The sequence below is a fragment of the Gracilinanus agilis genome, chromosome 5, assembly GCF_016433145.1.
Source record: "Gracilinanus agilis isolate LMUSP501 chromosome 5, AgileGrace, whole genome shotgun sequence".
Lineage (NCBI taxonomy): Eukaryota > Metazoa > Chordata > Mammalia > Didelphimorphia > Didelphidae > Gracilinanus > Gracilinanus agilis.
In genome coordinates, this window is record NC_058134.1 from 149,333,420 (window position 1) to 149,356,798 (window position 23,379).

General features: G+C 37.1%; 1 protein-coding gene across 10 annotated transcripts in view; it reads left to right on the plus strand.

The window, feature by feature from the left end:
• Positions 1-23,379, plus strand: part of NRCAM (neuronal cell adhesion molecule) — an 86,557-nt gene that overhangs the window by 12,587 nt on the left and 50,591 nt on the right. For all 10 annotated transcript variants that reach the window (XM_044678568.1, XM_044678569.1, XM_044678571.1 and 7 more), the window contains 5 exons: positions 1,448-1,559; positions 5,946-6,130; positions 6,922-7,053; positions 18,612-18,755; positions 20,775-20,886. In XM_044678568.1, the coding sequence (XP_044534503.1) occupies positions 1,448-1,559; positions 5,946-6,130; positions 6,922-7,053; positions 18,612-18,755; positions 20,775-20,886 (685 nt within the window). The remainder of the gene's footprint in view (positions 1-1,447; positions 1,560-5,945; positions 6,131-6,921; positions 7,054-18,611; positions 18,756-20,774; positions 20,887-23,379) is intronic.

The following is a 23,379-nucleotide window of genomic DNA, read 5'->3' on the forward strand; positions in this document are numbered from 1 at the left end:
GTGCATAAAAATTATGAGGAATGGTATAAGTACATAGACAGGCAGCCTTTAAGTCAGAAAAACTTAAATTTAGGCCTCCCCACCCCCCCCCAAATAAATATGACCTTGGACAAGTTCACTTAAACCTCTTAGTGGCCCAGGCAGTAAGTTGGAGGGCAGCTGCCACCCTGCATTGATAAAGAGAATTCCATTACCAGGTGATCCCTAAATATGAAACCAGAGGGATATTGTAAAAATAAAAAAAGAAAATAAATTATATAGCTAGTTTCGAACATAAAAACAGCTATTACACTTGTTAAGATGATCATTATACCAAAATATTTACCTTCTCCATGAAGTACTTTTTAAAAAGGTAAGAATTTGGTTTTCTTATGAAATTTTGTATAGTTGACCTCTAAAACATTTTATCAACAAAAATGTCCAACCTATCCCTATTAATTAGCAGTTGAGAAAAAACTAAAAACTGTTAAGGGCAAACTGAACATATGCTGTTCAGCTACCAAGGTAGATATGTTTGCTGCCTGACAGCCTGACTTTTATTTGATTCCTATTTCTTTATGCTCCATAAAAGAGCAGATTCATTCGCATCCCCTCAGAACTTTTTCTCATCCCTTGAGTTAGGTTTACATCAGGCCAGACTCCTCAGGATCCCTGAGACCTCAGGAAAGTCCTAATGGCTCTCTTACAATGTAGAGCCATTCCCTTTCCCCACTGTTCCCCAACCTCTGTAAGACTGTAAAGCCTGGCGTCAGCCACGTAGCACAGTGGCTTGGAGTCAGGAGGACGGGGGATCAAATATAGCCTCAGACTCTTCCTAGCTTTGTGACAACCCCACTGCTCAGCCCTCGCTCTCTTCTATCTTAGAAGCGACACTCAGAGGGGGCAGCTGGGTAGCGCAGTGGATTGAGAACCAGGCCTAGAGACAGGAGGTCTTAGGTTCAAATCTAGCCTCAGAAACTTCCTAGCTGTGTGACCCTGGGCAAGTCACTTAACCTCCATTGCCTAGCCCTTACCACTCTTCTGCCTTGGAACCAATACCTTCGGGTAAGGGTTTTAAAAAAAAAAAAAAAAAAAAGAATTGACACTCAGACAGAAGGTAAGCTGAATAAATACATTTTTTAAAATCCATAAACATATCTTTTAAAAAAAAACTTCTTTTAAAAAACCTTTTAAAAGTTTTTTCTGTTTCTAGGAGATTGATGGGTGCTAAAAATAACAGCCCTTTTATTTAAGTACTTAACCAACACATATCGTTGCTAGGTCTGGCCGAATGAGTCAATGGCTATTTCTAAGGCCATGTGTCTGTATGTCCACCTACTATGTTTAACTTCCAAACTGAAATGAATATGAATGTAGAATAGGATATTTAGGGGAAAATAAACTTGAAACATGTATCCATAGCTGCTAATAGATGTGATTCTATGTTTATTGACTTTCCTCACTGTAGCCAAGTCCTATATCGAGAGGCCACCAAAACTTTTGACTCCAGAAGGCCGCACAAGTCATAAAGAAGAGTTACGAGAAAATGTTCTTTCCCTAGAGTGTATCGCAGAAGGCTTGTGAGTTGTGTTTTTTTGTCCTAATGCATATTTCTAGTAAGAAAAAATTAAAGTGTACTTATTGAGCCTTATTGTATTATAGTTGTATTATATATANCCCACTGCTCAGCCCTTGCTCTCTTCTATCTTAGAAGCCATACTCAGAGGGGGCAGCTGGGTAGCGCAGTGGATTGAGAACCAGGCCTAGAGACAGGAGGTCTTAGGTTCAAATCCAGCCTCAGAAACTTCCTAGCTGTGTGACCCTGGGCAAGTCACTTAACCTCCGTTGCCTAGCCCTTACCACTCTTCTGCCTTGGAACCAATACCTTTGGGTAAGGGTTTTTAAAAAAAAAAAAAAGAATTGACACTCAGACAGAAGGTAAGCTGAATAAATACATTTTTTAAAATCCATAAACATACCTTTAAAAAAAAACTTCTTTTAAAAAATCTTTTAAAAGTTTTTTCTGTTTCTAGGAGATTGATGGGTGCTAAAAATAACAGCCCTTTTATTTAAGTATTTAACCAACACATATCGTTGCTAGGTCTGGCCGAATGAGTCAATGGCTATTTCTAAGGCCATGTGTCTGTATGTCCACCTACTATGTTTAACTTCCAAACTGAAATGAATATGAATGTAGAATAGGATATTTAGGGGAAAATAAACTTGAAAGATGTATCCATAGCTGCTAATAGATGTGATTCTATGTTTATTGACTTTCCTCACTGTAGCCAAGTCCTATATCGAGAGGCCACCAAAACTTTTGACTCCAGAAGGCCGCACAAGTCATAAAGAAGAGTTACGAGAAAATGTTCTTTCCCTAGAGTGTATCGCAGAAGGCTTGTGAGTTGTGATTTTTTGTCCTAATGCATATTTCTAGTAAGAAAAAATTAAAGTGTACTTATTGAGCCTTATTGTATTATAGTTGTATTATATATAATACATATTACTTATTTATTGTATACATATATCCTTGTATTATATATTATTGTATTATATATAACATTATATATGATATGCATTATATATAACACAATTATAATTGTGTTATAGGTTATGAGAGGTGAGACAGTTCAGTCTACTATGCCAATTGATAAGTGTTTTCAAAGAAGGAAGGTTGAATCACAATTTGTTTAACTGCTTAATTTACAAGAGAGGCACTAAATTCATATTTTAACCTTTGGCAAATAGCTTTCTGAACTTTATGAGATTCTTCAGCTACTTAGCAGTCAAGAAGCCTTTTAGCTGTTCTGGAATCAAAGAGGGACTTTGCTCTAAATTAAATTAAATTAATTTGGTGCGATCTTGTAAAAGTTAATCCCAGGCAAAACTGAAGACATTTATTTTGAGGAGAAATGACTTCCTATCGGGGTTTTTTAGTCACTTCCCATAGAAGTGAAGTAAGCAAGGAACTACAGCCATAAGCCAGAATCTGTCACCACTGCCAGGAAAACAAGTCACAATTTCAATTACTATATTTTAAAAATTGTGTTATACTATTTGGAATACTTGTATATTTCAATAGATTGCTTATATCTCTATTCATAGGAGAAACAATTATTTGGATTGGTTGTAATTCGCTATAAAATTTAATTACCTGAGGATTTCATAGGCGTCCTAGGATCATCGGGCATCTTAGAAATCTTATGGCTCATGGCTCTCATTTTACAAGGGGGAAAGTTGAGGTCTCAGGATATTCAAAAACTTACCCAGTGGTGCACAGCTAACTACTCGCAGAGTGAGATTTTAAATGAAGGCTCCTAAGTCTCAGCCTCATATTTTTTCCACATCCTGTTGTCTCTTTAATTTCCTATAATTGCCATATTTAAAATACTGTTGTCCCCTTCAAACTTTAGTGCCAAATAATCCTCAAAGCTCCCTTTATTCTTTTCTTTATGTCTTGTTATTTTAGTTCTTACTTAGTTCTTAATATCTTATTTGGTTCTCTATGGCTTATTATTTTATAAATAGTTATCAGTAGAAGTCCTAACTTTCTTTGTCACAATTCTGCATCAGGCACCCCATCTTACAAACCTGAAAACTGAGGCTCAGACAGATGAAGCTATTTGCCTGTGGTCATGTAGCTAGTACATGGGATCTGAAGTCATTGATATTAGCTTTGTGAACCCCTCATTTCTGCATGCCTCAAAACTGCTGTGGCATCAGGGCACACGTACCATTGAGAAGGCATCTGTTCCGCCAGGACGAGTTTCAGTGTACTGGCAGGGAAATTTGTTATACATGTTAATGTTGGCACTTCCATTAAAAATGTCGACTAAAATCTCAGAAACGAGAGCTTTTGCTGGCCATAAATGACTCCCTCAGTGTTTTCCCTGACCTTGCAGCAGTTGTGTGTGGGAAGCCACTGGGCTCACATTCTAATCCTTCCCCCGACTTTCCTAGAATAGGCTTCCTGGTGTTCTTTTTTTCCTTTCTCAGGATGTGTTTGGAGGCCCCTCCTGGCCAGTGTGGGAAGTCACGCTGATACAATACTGCTGAAGGAACCCCTCAAACCAGACCTAATATCCACTTTCTTGTGACATCCTTCAGGCCTACTTTAGCTTGATTTTAAGGGGGAAATAGGGTACAGCTCTATGGTTCTCATGCTTTTTGGAGCTGTGCCACCCTTGTTGTGGAAAGGACACTGATTTGGAAAGTACCCAACCTTGGGCAAATCACCTTTATTTCTTTAGGGCCATCTATACAATGGGAGGAGAAATGTTGGACTAGATGGTCTTTTAAGTACCCTTCTATCTCTTAATATATGAACCTAGCATATAACTTAACAACACCTCTCCCTCCCCCTTCCATACTATTTGTCAATTATTTAATTATGATGTATTAAAATAGGACTTACAATGGTTTATTTAGTCCCTTCAAATGATCTAGCCCCCTGGATGTAGTGCAAAACAATTTTTGGAAAGCTCTGGTCTGATCTTTTTACAAGTTAACTTGGCACTAGGTACCTCTGTATTTGTGAGAGCTTCCAGCTAAAAGAAGACCCAGAATAAATTCAGTAATATAGAAAATGTGGTTACTCTTCCCACTCTCACTGTGAGATTTTATGACCATTTTAGTCAGTGTGGTCTATAAGTCAATGTTGTAGAATAATAGAAAGATGATGAATTCCTTCCTTTTATATGATGCTTTTAACTTTTCCTTTTTTATGTTCACAGAATGGGTTTATTATAAAAGATGTTTGCCTAATTGTAAAACATCAAGTGCTATATAAATATTAACTATTATTATTGTTTTCCTATGAGAAAACTTTTTTCCATAGTCATTCAAACACAATTTTTAAAATATTCACAACATCCTCTAAGGTCAGTAAGGCAAATATTATCCCTCTATTGGCATAGGAAAAAAACAGAAGTATAGAGATTTTAAGATAATGTGTGTGAGAGAATGTGTATTAAATATTAAGTTCCAGAAATCCCACATCAATTAGGGACAAAAACTGGGACTAGAAACCAGTCCCAACTTGCATTCTCGAACTCTGATGTTTTATGTCTATCTCTGCATTGATTGATAGATTGATAGATAGATATATGCATACACACACATATATATATACATGCAATTGTGTATCTATACACATATGCATGTGTGTATACAGACATATACATAAGATTAAGCTAAGAGATTCAGTGAAAGTTGGTGAGAAAAGATATTTGTAGCATATAATATAAGCTTGGACCACTCCCACATAATAAAATAACATGAAATCATCCCTCAGAATATTTTCTTTTATAAATTTTCCAGTCACAGAAATATACATGGATAAAAAATAAGTTGTTCATATTTTCAAATTACTTTGTCCTCTTCCTAATATAGCTTGTATTCAAGATAAAGAAAAATTCCATTTGAGAAGATAAAATACCTAATTACTTATCTGCAACAATTTCGTACTCTATTTCCTCAAGAAGTTGTAAACCCTTTAGAAGGACTCTGTCTTTCTCTTTGTATTTCTATCACCTTGCATTTGTTGGATTGAATTGAATATAGAAATTCATTGGAGATTTGGGGCAAGAGATGTTTGTATCAGTTATTTGACTAAAGATTGATGGCTCCAGTGGATGGAGAATTACAAATGAGAATCATTTTTTGTGACTGTTGTTGGGATTGACATGAGACCTTGCAGAAATTTCAAAAAAGTTTTCATTGACCAGAGATCAGTTTGCATTAGATAACTGTCATTTCTTTGAAGCAATCAGAATATCAACAGAAGTAACCAAGGTATTGGCTATATGAGGTCACCACAAATTCTAATGTGAGGTTTGAGCATTTGTACAGATGAGTGAGGAGTTGAGAAAATAATTGCATCTCTCTCATGATGAGCCATGTAAATATTTGTGTGAAATGAAGGCAATCTGTTTTTATAACATCAATATCTTTTTTTGTCATGTTAGGCCTACTCCCTCTATTAACTGGACAAAAGAAGATGGAGAGCTACCCATTAACCGGACATTTTACAAAAACTTTAAGAAAACTCTGAATATCGTTCATGTTTCAGAGGCAGACTCTGGAAGATACAAATGTACAGCAAGAAATTCTTTAGGATTTGTTGAACATACCATTTCAGTCACAGTCAAAGGTACCCTCATGTTAATATGTATTCATCCTACTTAGATTGGAGGTACAATAAATTAAATATCAAGTACCATGCAACTAAAGCTTTTATATAGTTTGGGCATATACGATGTGGGCATAAACTCTTAGTGCATTTTAAGTTTTGCTCACAGTAGTAAAGCTTGAAAACAGCAAAACTTTTGACACATCTGGTTTATCACTTACAAATGCTCATTGACAGTGGAGTCTAAATCAAAATAATAATGGGTTTCTTCAGCTTGTAAAGGAACTAAAGATCAAAATTAATTATTTTTAGTCTTTTATATGCTTCTTGGTTGTTCTATGACTCATGTTCTATGACTCATGACAAATCAGTCTTGCTCTTAATCCTTAATTACTTATTAATGATATGTCATCATTTTAATTGTTCCAGAAAGATGGGTGCTCCCCCTTTCCATACATGACATAGTTTTTCTGAGCCAGAAATCTGCAGTTAATCACTTGGTGGCCAACATTTTAGTAATAAGCCTCTATAATTCCTTGGCTAGTTTATGAATGAAAGATCAGACCTACAGGACCCATGCTCAAAGCATTTCTTTTGGGATAGATGTACCAGAGGATGTGTCCAGCTGTCGAAACTTGCCAAGACCCAATATAGCCTCTATGTTACCCTGAGGCTTCTGAGTGGGACTTCAGTGGAGGGCTTCCCTATGCATGTGCAAAGTATTAGTTTTGAACTAAAGGATTAAGTCCTTTTCTCACCACTGTATTGTAATGCTTGTTTGATTCAGATCTTTATTTTTGTCCTCAATAAAGCGGCCCCATATTGGATCACAGCGCCCAGAAACCTTGTGCTGTCCCCTGGGGAAGATGGGACTTTGATCTGCAGAGCTAATGGAAATCCCAAACCCATCATTAGCTGGTTAACAAATGGTGTTCCAATAGAAAGTAAGTTTTATTGGTTGGCTTTTGCTTGCTTTTTATATGTGAATATAAAAACACCTAAAAACAAAGAGAGCAGCACTTGATGCTTAGGCAGGACATAGAATTTAATAGGCTAAAAAACATTTCCCAACATGAACCTCGCTGAATACTTAGGACCTACTAGGACATCTAAAAGAATTATATGGTATGCATTGATGACAGGTTTTAATATTTCTTCCTTCGTATGCCTAAATCCATCTGAAATAGCCATTGTTTTCATTTCTCTTTGAAATTAATTAGTTAATTTGCTTGTTATATTAAAATTCCCAAGTATCTCCCTCCCTCCTTCCCTTCCCCACACTAGAGAAAGTACCAAATGACAAAAAGATATCTATATGTAAATATATATGTGTGTGTGTATAATATAAAAATATAACAATTTATATAGTTATATATTACATATGTATAATTGTACATATAAAACTTGCTTATATTTTGCAATCTCCATCAGATTATAGGGTCCACAAAGGCAACGATTGTCTTTTGCCTCTTTCAGTATCGCCAGGGCTCAGCACATGTAATGCAAAGATGCAACAAAGGCTTTTGCCATTGCAAAAGTTAACAGAAAACTTGTTGCATCTTTGCATTACACACAGTGTCTGGAACACGACAGAGATTTAATAAATGTTAATTCAATTAAATTTAATTGGTTCCTTCCCACCAGGCTACAAACATGTTTATGTCCTCCTTGGGATATTAATAAGAATATGGAAAGGAATAGGAATAGGAAATATGAATTGATATTATTTATATAAGGAACTCCCTCCCCAATGAGAAAACCTCCCTCTTCCAATGTAAACTGGCACCTTTTCAGAAATCTGTAGCAGTAGAGAGTTGCCTAGGACATTGAGAAGTGAAGGGCTTGGCCCAGAGTTGAATACCCAGTATATATGAGACTTGAACCCCAAGTCTTCCTGACTCTTGGGCCAGCCCTCTGTCCATCCTGCCACAATATCATTCTCCTCATCCTCATTCTTCCCTTAAATTTTTTTTAAACCATCCCTTAACCTTCCTGAACCAAGTTCTCATGTTCTCTCACCTATTCCTATACTAAACATCTAAAAGGAATATGCTAATTTAATTCCACTAACTACTTCTGCTTTCTCATTATCCTCATCCCCAGAAATCTGACTTTTAGCTCTTTTACCCCAGTGAACTCACTCCTTCCAAAATCACCACTAACCTAGAAAATGCCAAATCAAATTGCCTTTTCTCAGTCCTTAAATGCTCTATAGTGTTTGACACTGTTAACCTACTGTCTATTACTTACCATGACACTTTGATTTAATGGTTCTCTTCCTCTCTGCTGATCATATCATCTTGGCATTCTTGCTAATTCATCTTCATCCTCCAGCCCCTCGACTCTGTTCTTGGCCTTCCCATCTCTACATTTTCTATCGTGGATGCCACATTTATGTCTGTGGATTCAATTATTTTCTCTATTCACATGATTCCAAATCAGCATCTCCGGCCAACCTATCCCCTGAGTGCTGGATCCACATTTAAAACTACCTAGAGGATTTCTCCACCTGGATACCTGGATATTCTGAACACACTCCTGAAAAAAGCTTATCCAAGATGTAGAGTCTATCACTGTCACAGTTTTAGAAGAAGAAAAAATGTTAATCCAGAGAAACCTTTCATAAGTTCTGTATTTGAGAGCAGCTAGGTAACTCAGTGGACTAAGGTAAGGAATAAGCAATTGAGATTAAGTGACTTGCCCAGGGTTATTCAATCAGTAAGTATCTGAGATCAGATTTGAGAAAATCATGAAGTCTTTCTGATTCCAAGCCAAGTGCTCTATCTATTGTGCCACCTAGTTGCCTCTCCTTTTGGTGATTTAAGTAGTTCTTTAAAATAATAAATTTAATTTACTTAAAAATTCACCTTTGTGCCTCAGTTTCCTACTTGAAAGGAAATAGTAATATATCTGCTTTGTCTCAAATGTGTTTTATTTTATTTGGGGGGGGGTTGCAGGATAAATGAGATAATATAACTAAAAACACTATAAATATATAAAATATAAAAATGCAAGTTTATATTTTGCAAGAGGCAATGGGGAAAAGAAAAAATGCTAGCCCAGATAACCTCTTTCTTTAAGACAAATTTTGAAGGAAAGTGAAGCTAGAAGAATTCCTTAGATACCTGCTTCTGAAAGTTATCTGAATAAAAGATGGCAGGAACATATCATTTCTGTGAAGATGGGATTAACTCTTCCCTGCTCATTTTTAGATTTAATCACCAGAAGTGAATATACCCCACTCATCTTTAAATATGGGGTGGTCTGTGACCCACATGTGCTATAGTAAGTGATTAATCAGAATCGACTGACTGCCCCCTGGGCAGTCCTAAGCAAAGCTTTAACTGTAATTGGTCCATGTAAAATGGAAGTAAGGCACAGGAAGTGACAAAAGGAATGGTCTTTATAAGTAGTAAGAACTTCCTGTGAGGAGGTTTTTCGCCTTCAACTTGACCCTGGAGGAGCTTCAGCTAAGGACTGCTTTCTATTTTCTATTAGGACTACCACGTGGGTGTGTGAAAAAGGCTAACCTCCTTTCCCTGGCTTGTTCTGGAGGTACTAGCCTCTGGAGGAGCCCTTCATCTTGGAGGAGGTCTCATGGCTAAAACCCTTCCTTTGGGCTTCTTTGCTGGGGCCTCTTAAGCCCTGCCTGGTTCTGCCTGGGCCAGAGTAAATATCTACTCTCTCTGGTTTCCTTACTTTCACTCTTTCTCCTTTTGTAAATAAACTACCATAAAAAGTTCTTTGGAATTGAGTCATAATTCCTGGCAGCCACACTCTTATAAATTTAGTCCAACCCTTTTATTTTTACCCCTTACATTCTGACCCTTACATTACCAAAGAATATACATAGGGAAGCTTGAAAAGAAAGGGAGTACAGAGGCCTGGACTTGGTATAGAGAATTTTCTATTGCAGGTCCACCTCTGCCACCTAATAATCATGGCACCTTGACCAAGACACTTAGTTTCTCTGTGCCTCAGTTTCCTACTTGAAAGGAAATAATGATATATCTGCTTTGTCTAAGATAGATTTTACTTTTGTTTTTTTGGGGGGAGGTTGTAGGATAAATGAGATAATATAACTGAAAACACTATAAATATATAAAATATTATAAAAATGCAAGTTTATATTTTACAAGAGGCAATGGAGAAAAGAAAAAATGCTAGCCCAGATAGCCTCTTTCTTTAAGACAAATTTTGAAGGAAAGAGAAGCTAAAAGAATTCCTTTCTGCAAAGATCCCTTTTCTCTAGGTTAGGGTAAATCAGATACTCGTCCTTGGCCTTGATTGAGATGCTGTGATGACTGGCAGCTGGTGATGACTCTTGGAGGCAGCCATCGGGGAAGAAAGAGATGGCTCTACCAAATAGGTGCAAAACAGACCTGAGATTCAGCTTCTGCTTTTACTTTGTGTCACTACTCAAGCGTCATAGCGTACTTTTTTGAATTTTTTTCCTTTTTTTTTTTTTACCTGATTTTAAAAATGTGAAGAATAGTGAGGAGAAACACATAATGTGGTTTACCTAGCCATGCTGTCATTTGGAGTTCTTTCTTTATTGACTTGATCACACAAAATGCAAGGGTGTTCAAGATAGCCCACCAATACAGCTTTTCAGTGTGTTGTTTTTCAAAATATGAATTTATCAATCTGGCTGCTGAGTATTCAGATGAGATGTGATACGGTGGGATCCCAGGTCAATTAAAAGAATTGAATGACTAATTGCTTCACTGGTCTTATACATTCATTCATCCAAGCTAAGACATCTTGCCTAAATCATCTCCCTGAATGAAAACCTTTGAAATGAAAGGGAGTATGGTCATAGAATGTCAGATCTAGAGCCAATAGGGACTGAAGAGCATCCGCTCCAACCCCCTCATTTCACAAATGAAGACGCTGAGACTCAGAGAGAGACTGAGATTTGCCCAAAGTCATACAGCTAGGAAAAAAGTCTTTGGTGGGGCCGGAATGCAGGTCTTCCTGATTCCTGGTCCAGAAGGCTGACAGGCACAGATGATAGATAGTAATGAAGAATTGTTTTAGAAAGGAAAAGAAAAAGATCAATAGCAGGAGAGGAAAAACTTTGTTGGCATACTTTGGAGAACATTTTAAAGTATTTTCAAAGTCTTCGTGTGGCAACCCTTCAAAGGAGATGATGTAAATAAAAATAATAGCTAACATGTATGTCATGTTCCCATATACCTGGGCAGCTAAGTGGCAGAGAGAGCACTGGGCCTTCTAGAGGTAAGGCTTCATGAGTTCAAATCTGGCCACAGATACTTCCTAGCTATGTGACCCTGAGCAAGTCACTGAACACTGTTTGCCTCAGTTTCTACAACTGTAAAATAAGCTGAAGAAAGAAATAATCCATTTTTTTTTACCAAGAAAACTCCAAATGGGGTCCGGAAGAGTCAGACATGAATGAAATGACTGAACACTAACTACATGCCAGCCATTATGTTAAGCTCTTTATGCTTATTATTTCATTTGATCATAGCAACCCTGGGATGTAGATGCTATTATCATCCCCATTTTATGGATGAGGAAACTGAGGCAGAGGATAAATAACTTGTCTAAGATCACACATCCAGTCAGTATCTGAAGTTGGATTTGAATTCAAGTCTTCCTGACTTTTTTTTCCAGACAGTTACTGTTTTATTTAAAAATAATTCCTTTCCAACTTGTGGGTGCAGTTAAACCATTCTTTTTTTCCTCTAATATGAACAAGGGAATTTTTAAAAAATATGACGTAGGAAAACAAAACTTCTTTCCATGTAACAAAGAGAGTTTATTAAATCTGCTAAATAATGAAGAGCTAGCCACAACCTGATTTAGACATGCTTTATCCACTGTGTCACTTAGCTGCCACATATGTACTCCATTTTGGGAAGGATTTTCAGGTCCAAGAATCAAATTTAAACATTATCTGTATTTGGATATAGACTCTTAATGACCACCCTAGAACAATTATCAATAATATGGAAATAGGTCTTGATCGATGACACAGGAAGAAACCAGTGGAAATGCACATCGGCTATGGGGGATGGTGGTGGGAGGGGGAGAGAGAGCAAGAACATGAATCATGTAACTATGGAAAAAATTTTTCTAAAAAATTAAAAAATAGATGAATAAAATAAACATGACTAGTAGAGGAATGGTGAAGGTGAGGCTGAGCTTCGGGTAACTCAGGAAAAACTCTCCCAGGGGAGGAACAGTCCTCACTTATTCATTGTCAAGGCTCAAATAGCAGAACTCATAGGGATAGCCCATCCGATAATGAAGTGAAAAATAGAGGCTATCCCCCAGAGGTTTGGTATAAATAGAAAAAGGAAGAAGAAGGAAGAGGAAGAGGAGGAGGGGGATAGGAACTAGCATTTACCTAGTGGTTTAAAGTTTGTACAGCACTTTATTTCAGTCAGATACTTGTTACAACAAATGGCTTGATGGCTAAATCATTGGATAATTGTTTAAGACAGGAGACCTACGTTTAGGACCTGGACCTACTATAGGTAGGTTCTTGGTAAATGTTCTTGGTAAAGTCTCTTGAACTTTTTTTTTTTTGCCCCAGATTTCTGCTTTACAAAATTGTGATAACAATGATACTTGTCCTGCCTCTTTCTTAGGACTATGAAGGAAGAGCGAAGGAAAAAAAAAAAACTTTGGAAAAGCTTTAGCACTCAATAAATATAAAATATGATTATTATTTGGAGCTTGGGAAAACTTACCTTTAAGTCCTGGGTTCAAATGCATCCGACATATGTTGGAACTGCAAGCCTGGGCCGTTTTTTAACCTCCAGTGCTATCAGTGGCTCTCTAAGTTGAGAAAAAGGTGCTGACTTGCATCCGTAGTGGGAATTTTATCATTTGGGAGTATCCTGTGTCAATGAAATCAGAGGCTCCATCCCTATTTCTAACCTGTTAATAATATCATCATCATGATGTTGGACAAAGTTAAAACCTTGCTATTAAGTGGTCATTGTACAGGGACTGAGAGAGGAAAACTTTTTTTTTTTTGGTGAAGATTTGCTGATTTTACATGAAAAAGAAAGGATTCCTCCTAAACATTGCACTCCAATGGCCTTATCCTAACCCCTGCGTCTTCGACTTTGGTCCTCTGAAATCCGTGGAGTGATTTTATTGTTATGGCTCCTTTTTTTTCCTTTGTTCATTTGAATTAAACACACTTGACCTGGATCACCAAACTCTCCCTTCAGGAAGCATGGTTTGGGTTGCTGGCAAAATTGCACAACACAGTCGCCTGCAGGTAGTTCCTTAATAAGGCCACACATTTTTACCGGTCGGTATAGCTCTGTAAGTGGATTGCATACACTGGACAGCTTCCAAATGGGCTTCCTTCTGCCACGGCGACTGTTGCTGTTTTCTTGGATTTAGTAGAAATGTAGCTTATACCCCCATGGGGAAACCAGCTTGTTCCCTGCTTAACTGGAAAATATTTATTTTTGCTGGGAAATACTTTGCCAAACACAAATATCTTGAGACTACTTGATTAAGATGAAAAGGAATTTTTCAGCAGGATGGCTGACAAAGAGTGCTGAGACATTCTGATAAACTGATAAGGAAAAGGGCCGCCTAAAAGCTTTTAAAGATGTTTTATGTCTGAGATGGAGATTTTAAAACCCAGCCAGTCTCATAGTTTTAGTGGCCATCTATCAGTTACTTGACCTTCCCTTTTCACTTTGATGGGAAGATAGGACTTGAGCAGCTCAGCATTCGCAAGGAATCGAGCTATTTCTCTCACTCAGCATGTGCCAACAAGCAACATAATTCAGACCCAGAGCTTCCCTTTGGCTTGAGGGATGGAGATTGGCCCTCAGAATCTCCTAAAACAATCTATTGTAGACATGGACCAATTATAAGTTACACTGTACTTTAACAAAGTACTCCTGAAATATAGCACTCAAGTGCTGAATCAAGAGATGCTGTTGGAATTCCCATTTATAATGAATAAACCGAAACAGAGAGGCTCTCCAGGACAGCTAGTATGTGTCAGCAGACTTTGTAAAGGTTAGGGGATTCAGTTCAGCAAGCTCTGATTATTTGATGCTGGTTAGCAACTAGGCGACCCAATGGAGAGAGTGCTGGACCTGGATTCAGGAAAGCTCACCTTCATGAGTTCAAATCTGGCCACAGGCACTTACTAGCCAAGGGATCCTGGGTAAGTCATGTACCCTTGTTTGCCTCAGTTTCCTCCTCTGTATAATAATCTGGAGGAGGAAATGGCAAACCACTCTGGTATCTTTACTAAGAAAATTCCAAATGGGGTCATGAAGAATTGGACATGATTGAAAGATCTGAACAAAAAAAACAAAATAGAAGATGTACTTTACGTTAGTCTCTTGGGAAATAAAGATGTAAAAAAAAGATTATATAATCCTTATTCTCAAGGAGTTTATAGTCTAAGAGGAATGGAGGGACTAAAACATGTTTGCAAGTAGGGATGATACTCAGGAGAGTTAAGAAGGAAGGGTAAAAATCAGATAAAGCTTCCAGAGGAAATTTAGTGTGGAGAGATCATCTTTCTCTTGGGAGGATAAAAGATAACTATAATAAGCCAGTGTGGTTCAGTGAAAAGAACACCGAATTCAGAATTGTAAGACGTCCAGTCTAGTCCCAACTTTGACTTTTCCTGTATCTATGAGTGTGGGCAAGCCCATGTCAACAGCCTGTCCCTCAAATTCCTCATATATAAAATGAAAATAATATTTGCACTATTTACCTCACTAGTGTGTTGGGTAACTTATCCTAAAAACCCATAGAAATATGAGCTTTACTGATATAGAAGAGCCAGTAACAACTGAATAGGCCTGGGAAAAAGAGGCTTTCAACAGAAATAGATGAAAATGTGTGCCTTCCAGGTGTGGAGGAGAATATGAGGCAAAAGAACACCTGGCCAGCTTGTGAAATAGCCAATAATCCAGTTTAGCTGGAATGTAAAAGTCTATGAAGGAGATTAGAGCAATTAGGTTAGTAATGGAAGGTTAGAACTAGATTGCAGAGGGACTTCAATACCAGGTTGTGGTTTTTCCCTAGGAAGCCAATGAAGTGTGTGACATTGTTAGCTAGACTGTGCAATAGGAAGGTTTATTTTTTATTAATTAATTTGTTCCATTAAATTCTTAGGTATGTCCCTTCCTCCTGCCCTCCTCTCCTCCCTTTAGAGAAGGCAAAATTTTATGTGTATATATCAACTATGGCTTTAATTTTTCTTTTTATCAATTCTGTCTCTGTAGGTGGGCATTCACAGGTTTTTTCTTCAGATATAATATTTTAAAGCTCATCCATCATCAGGATTTCATTCATATTGTTATGTCAAGTAGAGCATTTCATATGATTTCAGAAATTAGTTATCGATTGTGAGTATATTGTGGAATAATGGCCCCTTAAAAAACATTTGTCCTGACCACAGAAGGACGCCTTATTTGAAAGAGGTTCAGGGAGGGCCTCCTTTAGTAGGGGTTTAAATGGCCTTTCAGTATTGATAATCTGGGTTGAATTTTCAAGGTAGCATCAACTAATCTGAAAAATCTTAGAGATTTTTATGTTATAAATATGACCACAACACTTTAGACTTGGTGAAATAAAGGATGAAAGACTACCATTTGGTTCATTTTGATTCATGTTACATAGTAAACTTAATAGAAACTAAGTGTTTGAGTTAAGAAAATAATAGAGGATTTTACATGAAGTAGTAAAGCCAACCTTTTTTGGAAAAATCATTGGAGAGCAGGCTTACCTGGGGTAGAACTCTGGGGAGGGATATTTTAAAGGGTTTATAAGGATTTGACCAAGGGTTTGGCACCCATCAAAAAGGGATTCTGAATAATAGCCCAGTAATACTTACTGCCTGAGAATGACACTGATGTATTCTCATGTATTATTTAGTCTGTTCAGTTGTATTCAATTCAATAGAAATAGGAGTAAATTTGTCCTCATTTTTTATGACTTGAGAGTTTTCACTGAAAACCCAATCATCTTAGAGAAAATTTTTATTCCAATCTTTTTTCTTTATAATTCATTTTTTCCTCATCTACTTCCTCCTCCAGCAGAGACTTTCTGAAGTCACAGAGTACTTCCACAAAAGCCTAGGTTTATCTAAATAATTTACAGAGCTACCTATGTCTAGCCAAAAGATGTGGAGAATGGGTTTGATATGCATACATTAGTCAAGAAACATAGGTTCCACCTAACATCTGAGCACAAGGCATTGTCTTCATTAAGTTGCTTTCCATTCTTCTCTATTCCTCAGGGATTTGAAGATATCAACCCCTTCTTTCTCCTCCCCAAATGTCACTGAACCATCTCTTCCAGATCTCCCGCCCCAGTGACTGTTTGCCATCGTTATGCAAGACTCAGCATTCATCAATTTAGCCCCAACCAAACTTTAGAAGCGTGTTCATCTCTGCATTAATGGCTAGGTGCTAGTGTTCTTCACTTTTGAAATTTGTCGCAATTATCTGTTTTCCCCACCTTGAATCTAGTCCAATCCAAACAACCAGTCATCAGTCTTTAGAATGTAGGAATATCTCTTGCCATCAAGGGTGAGCAAGAAAAAAGAAAAAAAACAGCTAGCTCAGATTCTATTTAGGCACCAGATGCATTATTAAACCTTTATCTTTAGCCTTAGTCAATTCTTGCCCAGGCCCAGATCATTCTGGAACTCATTGTGCTCTTCATGACACCATTTGGAGTTTTCTTGGTAAAGATATTAGAATGGTTTGCCATTTCCTTCTCCAGCTCATTTTGCAGATGAGGAAACTGAGTCAAACAGGGCAAAATTACTTTCCCAGGGTCACATAACTAGTAAGTATCTGAGACCAGATTCGAACTTATGAAGATGGATCTTTCACATTCTAGGCTTGGCACTCTATCCAATATGACACCTAGGTTCCCTCATTCTAGCACTTATCCAAATTTAACCCTTAGCTACTAGAAACTGTAAAAATAAATTTCAGTAAAGTAGAACTTTGGTAAAAATAGAAATTTCTCTAAAGCAGGAAAATAGATTTCTCATTCAATTGTATTAATTTTTGTTTATAAAAGGATTTTTTAATGAAAAACATCTTTGGACAAAGCAGCATTTTTTCAACTAGCTTTTGCTTTACTTTATATGTTTTATTTTCTTGGTATCAGTTAGAATAGATTTAAATTATATCAGACATCATCTCATTCTACAGAAGGGAAACTGAGATCTACAGCAATGAAATGACTTGTCTAGTCACCCAAGGAGTCACTAACAGAGGCAAAATTGGTACTTGGGATTTCTGGCTCCAGATCTAGTACCTTTTCTGCTAAGAAACTTTAGGAAGAAAAGAAGAGGAGACTGGTGACTGAGTCAGGGAGGAGGAAGGAATTCTCATGGTAGTGCAAAATAAGCAATTAGGGATAGAATGTGCAAGGCTATTCTCCACCATTGTAACATCTTTCAATATGGTGCACCTCCCGTCTAGGCTTAGAGGAGCTTGAAGTTCAATGATGTCTCAAGCTCACTTAACATGAAGCTTAATGTTCTGGAGGGGAGATGTAGGTCTGGACAGAGCTAGAATGTATTTAAGGAAGAGACAAGAGATTCTAGATGAAACCCGAGTACCCCTTGCCTTGCCCTAATTAGGAGGTCTTCTAGCATAAAGTCCTCTTCCCCCACCCAGTAATGCCCAACCTTTGCAGGCAAACACCAAGAAGACAACACCTTTCCCCAGCCCCTGGATTAATCTTCTTGCTCTACACATCACTCTTCTGCCCCGATGATCCACTTTTATAGGTATCATAACTTTCAATAGAGGGACCCTGTCCTAGTGGACTTGGCCAGATGATGGCATCTTCCCTGGCCGCTGGAGTGAGAGCCCTCTCTGGGGATAGGACATTAGCTGCAAAATAGTTTGATGAGAGGACAGAGCTCAGCAGCCACAGTTCCCATCTTAGAGATCATCAAATTCTACCTGGACATTTTTAAGATGAAACTAAGGCCTAGAGCTAGGGAGGGGATTCTTGGTTTGCTTTTTTTTTTTTTTGTATGCTGATTCCTTTTCAGGAAATCTCAACTTGTCTAAAGCCCACCTAGTGTCTTTCAGTGTAATTGTTCATTCTTTCTGAGTGGGTATTACCCATGTTTTTAATATTCTTCAGGCTGAGTTCTAGAAGGACAAAAATCTCCTTTATCCACTTAAGACTGAATAAGTATTAAAAATGAATCACCTTCTTAGCCCTGCTCATGGATGGGTGATTTTTTTTGTTGTTGTTGGAACAGATCATCTCTTCAGACTCTAAAAATTAAAATCTGATTCAGATTCCAAATAAGCTCCTTAACTTAAAAAAAATTTTTTTTTAGTTTTTCATGTGGTCTCATTTCTTTGACAGCTGCCTAAGCTCTATGTCTGTATTTTACAGAAACGTGGTGCTGTAGATCTCAACTTTCATAAGCTCTTTATTAATTTCTTCAAACAACTAAGTCCAAGGGAAATTTGTTTTTTTTTTTTTACCCAAACAGTGGCTCCTGATGATCCCAGCAGAAAAATAGATGGCGATACCATTCTCTTTTCTGATGTTCAAGAAAGCTCCAGTGCTGTTTATCAATGCAATGCTTCTAATGAATATGGATACTTGCTGGCAAATGCATTTGTGAATGTTTTAGGTAAAGTATTCCCTCATTGTTCATGTGGGCTGCAGGGGAAGAATAAGAATTTGTATAGCACCTACTATGTGCCACCCACTTGGCTCATCTCTTTACAAATATGATCTCATCTGAGTCTCACAACAGCTCTGGGAGGTAAGGTGTTATTGTTATCCTCATTTTACAGTTGAGTAACAGAGGTAGACAGACTGAGGTTTGTGACTTGCCTAGGGTCAATCTAATTCTATCCAATAAACATCTTTTGCCTCCTATGTACAATGAATTAAAAAAAGACAGTTTCTACTTTCAAGGAGCTCACAATTTAAAGAGAGAGATAATATACAAAAGGGGGGGGGGCAGAAAAATAAGGTGGAAGGGACAGGAAGGGGATCTTGTTCTGTGGAGTTGAAAACAAGCAGAGCAGCAGAGGAAAAGTGGAATAAAGATCCTAGATTCTTGTTTCTGCCCTCTTTAAAGATAAGTATTGGGAGGAGTTTGGGACTTTGTCCTCCAGGCAGAGAAGAGAGCAGGCTGAGGGAGGTTGTGTCAATCAAGGCTTGAATAAATAGCATGGTAGTGAGTTTAGAAGTGATGAGTTTATCCTGGTAGGGGCATCTTGTTCCCAGATACAAAGTGGAATTGGTATCTGAGACCAGTTTTGAACTCAGTTCTTCCTGATTTCTGGTCCAGCCTTCTATCCACTGTGGTACATATCTGTCTGAGTAACTGTCTATTTAACTCACAATTATCGCTTCTCGGCCTTTTGGCTAAGATCAAGTGTATTTAATTCATAATTACTCTTCTTTCTCTTTCACTCATGTGTCTTAGATCTCATTTTTTAATAAAATTAAGTTAATCTAGCATTTTTAAAATGTTTTTTTAAGACCTCTTACTTAGTTGATTGTTAGCCAGACTCCTTGATCTATAGCAGTGGTTCCCAAACTTTTTTGGCCTACCGCTCCCTTTCCAGAAAAAATATTACTTAGCCCCCTGGAAATTAATGGTTTTTTTTAAATTTTAATAGCAATTAACAGGAAAGATAAATGCACCTGTGGCCATCACCACTTTTCTGGATTGCTGCAGCACCCACCAGGGGGCAGTAGCGCCCACTTTGGGAATCACTGATTCTATAGGAAAGAGAACTAAGATAAGACTAACATCTTAAAAATCCAGATTTTACTATCATTTCTGCCCATTGGCCCTGGCATAGTTTTAAATTGTTTCATATTCCCAATTCCTCATCTGTAAAATGGGAATCATATCTTTGGCCTTTACTTGATTCACAAATATATTCAAAAACATATACCACTTACTTATGGTAAAATGTTTAGATAGCAATAGAAGAAATGTGCTTCTTTAGAGTGATCTATATTTTGTGTATTTCTATAATTGATGTTTCAGGAAAGTGATTAGCTTATTTCTAGTACTGAAATTACCTAAGTAGAAAATTTTATTTGTTTAAGTTTACTTTCTGTAAAAATTATTTGAAGATAGTAGAAGATTTTTTTTCTTTAACTGCTTAAGGTTGGTGTTTCCCTTTTCAAAACCAAAGCAAAAATCAGGAAGTTTGCCAGGACTTAAGATATCAGCCTGTGAATTATTTTATTTAAATACATATTTTGATAATTGGATTTCACTATAATTTGTTTCCTTAGTAATACTATGTGTTTTACTTTATTTGTTTAGTAAAACCATTTTAAGAAAGGGCCATTTGACTTCATCCGAATTCCTCCAGATGCTTCAGAAATAGAGAATTAATCATTTAACTCAGGAAAGATAATTAAGCTAGAAAAATGGTAGTGAAAGTGCTAAGAATCAGGACATTTGTCTTCTTTATGTCTTCTGGGCTAATTTCTCAATAAACATACACAATATGAGTGGAATTCTGTTCTTTTCTAAGCTAACCTGTCAATCTATAACAGTCAGTACTAAAGCAGCAATATTTAACATAAAGCCTTGCAAGGAAATAAAAACGAATTCCTATAGATGACTACATTTTGGGGGGTCTGAAATGTGTCTCTTTATTTTTCCTATTTTTAGCTGAACCACCTCGGATACTTACTGAAGCAAATTTGCGCTATCAGGTCATTACAGATAGACCTGCAATGTTAGATTGTGCTTTCTTTGGTTCTCCCATTCCTACCATCGAATGGTAAGGAACAGTACCTGTTTTCAAAAGGTTAAGACATATTTTCCTTAATTTTCTTTTTTTCTTTTTTCTTGTTTTATTAGTTTTAATGAAAAAGAATGTTTTATTATTGTATAAACCAATCTTGAACATAAAATTAAAAATATATAGATAGATCAATAGTTTACAAAATAAACACAAATAATATTCATGTGATAGGTAAGTTTTTTGGTGCAAAGCTTCTCAAAAATGTGTTCTTGGGGGACAGCTGGGTAGCTCAGTGAATTGAGAGTCAAGCCTAGAGATGGAAGTTCCTAAGTTCAAATACAGCCTCAGACACTTCCCAGCTGTGTGACCCTGGGCAAGTCACTTGACCCCCACTGCCTACCCTTACCACTCTTCCACCTGGGAGCCAATACACAGAAGTTAAGGGTTTAAAAAAAAGGTTTGGGTGAGGATCAAATGAGTTGACATATTATAATAAAAAAAATGTGTTCTTAATCTTTTAAAAGCTTCCAGAGTTTGTATTGGTTCACCAATAAATATGTTGTCCTATTATTCAAAAAATAAAAGAGATAAATTAATGCTGAATTTTATTCCAATACTGTTTGTAGGATGAGAAAATGAGCCATTTGTTCAATGAAAGAAAAAAATAACCAAATGGACAACTTGCATGTTCTATTGGTGTCTTTACAGTGATGAGAAAATGAGAGGAAAGTCTTCAATATACTGGGTAGACCCCTTGTGGTTAACTTCTTAGAATACCTAGACAAGTCACACAGGATAAGCGGATTATCCTGAATGTATTGTGACTTTTTCTTCTGGAAGGAATACCCACATCAATGAGACCTCACATCCAGTAGAATACTATGTGTGCAATCCCTTGGAAATAACTTGGGGTTTGTTGTTGGGTTTTTTTTTCACCAGAGGAGACTTGCACTTGTAGAAGAATCATTATTTCCTGTAGGAAAACTTATCTATTTAAAAATATTGGTATTGTTTTCACAAATGTCCTATTCTAATGCCTGATTATATCATGGAGGTTATCTAAGGTTCTCATAGCCTAAGACAATAGACTGAAACTTTTAATAGAAAGCTAAAAAGGCTTCAGGTAAGGTTTGTCTGATGTCCCAAAAAAAGTCTTCATTATCCCTGGGGACTACAGTGTGGTAAAATGGAAAGAGGATCAGTTCTGTAGTCAGAGGACCTGGATTCCAGTCCCTTCTCTCACATTTACTCTCTTGTGTGACCTTAAGTGAATTAACCTCCCTGGGCCTCAGTTTCCCTATCTGTAAAATGAAGGTATTGGATTAGATGGTCTTGCAGCTCTAGATCTATGGTCTTATAACCCAAAAGATTGGTTGGTAAGTGATAAATTTTTTGGACCATCACAATTCATGAAAAACAGAGAATTAAAGAGTTGGAGGACAGAAGGTAGCCACTCAGAGCAAGGTAGCAAATTCTGTAGAGTCAGAATCGCAGTTGGGAGTGGAATGAAGAATAGCTGGAATGGAACTATCCCAGTGATGTAGGCCTGGAAAGGAACGCCCCAATTGGGAAAGGGCAGCTGTTGTAGGCAGGCAGTCCTCCTGCCCTAAGCTGTGATCTTTCCAGGATCATCTCAGATTCTGGCAATTCCCCATGTAAAAGCCTTGTGTGTAATCTACCCTCACCTTCACCTCGAAGCCCACAAGAAATTATTCCCTCAAGAAACAATGAATGGACATTTACTACGGCCTTTCTAGCCCTGTGTTCTTTTTTCTTGTCATTAATGTCATTATCTGAGGAATACAAATTTGCAGGAGTTAGGAAGAGGGCAAATATAAAATTGAATTGGGGAAGCAGGAAGCAGTCACTTAGAACTGGAAAGGACAATGGAAATCATTTATACCAGAGGTATCGCACAAATAAAAGCAGATCCCTGTGGGCTGCATATTGACTTGGAAAAATCACAAATTAGTAATAATAATCATAATAATAACAATGATAATAATGATTATAGCTAAAATTTACATAGTGCTTACTATGTCCCAGGCTCTGCACTAAGAGATTTATAATTATTTTATTTGATCCTCACAAAAGTTATGGGAAGTAGATGCCAATTATTTCCCCCATTTTACAAACAAGGAAACTGAGGCAAACAGATGTTAACTAAGCTGCCCAGAATTATATAGCTAGCAATAATAATAATAACAACTAACATTTCTATAGTGCTTACTGTATGCTATATGTGTATATACAGGCAAAGCTAGTAAGTGTTGAGGTCAAATTTCACTTCTTTTGAACTAAATGTCCACTAATGTTATCTATGTTGTATTTTTCTTATATTGTTCAACATTTCCTCTTTACATTTTAATCTGCTTTGGGGTACAAGCAGAGCTGGCCCTGAGTTTATTACTTCTAAATTAGATCAACCCCTTCACTTAACACTTGAGAAAATTGAAACTGGAAAAGTAAATAGGTAAGTGCCTCATCCAAGGACAAAGAGGATGTAGCAAGTCTGACATTATTCCAAAT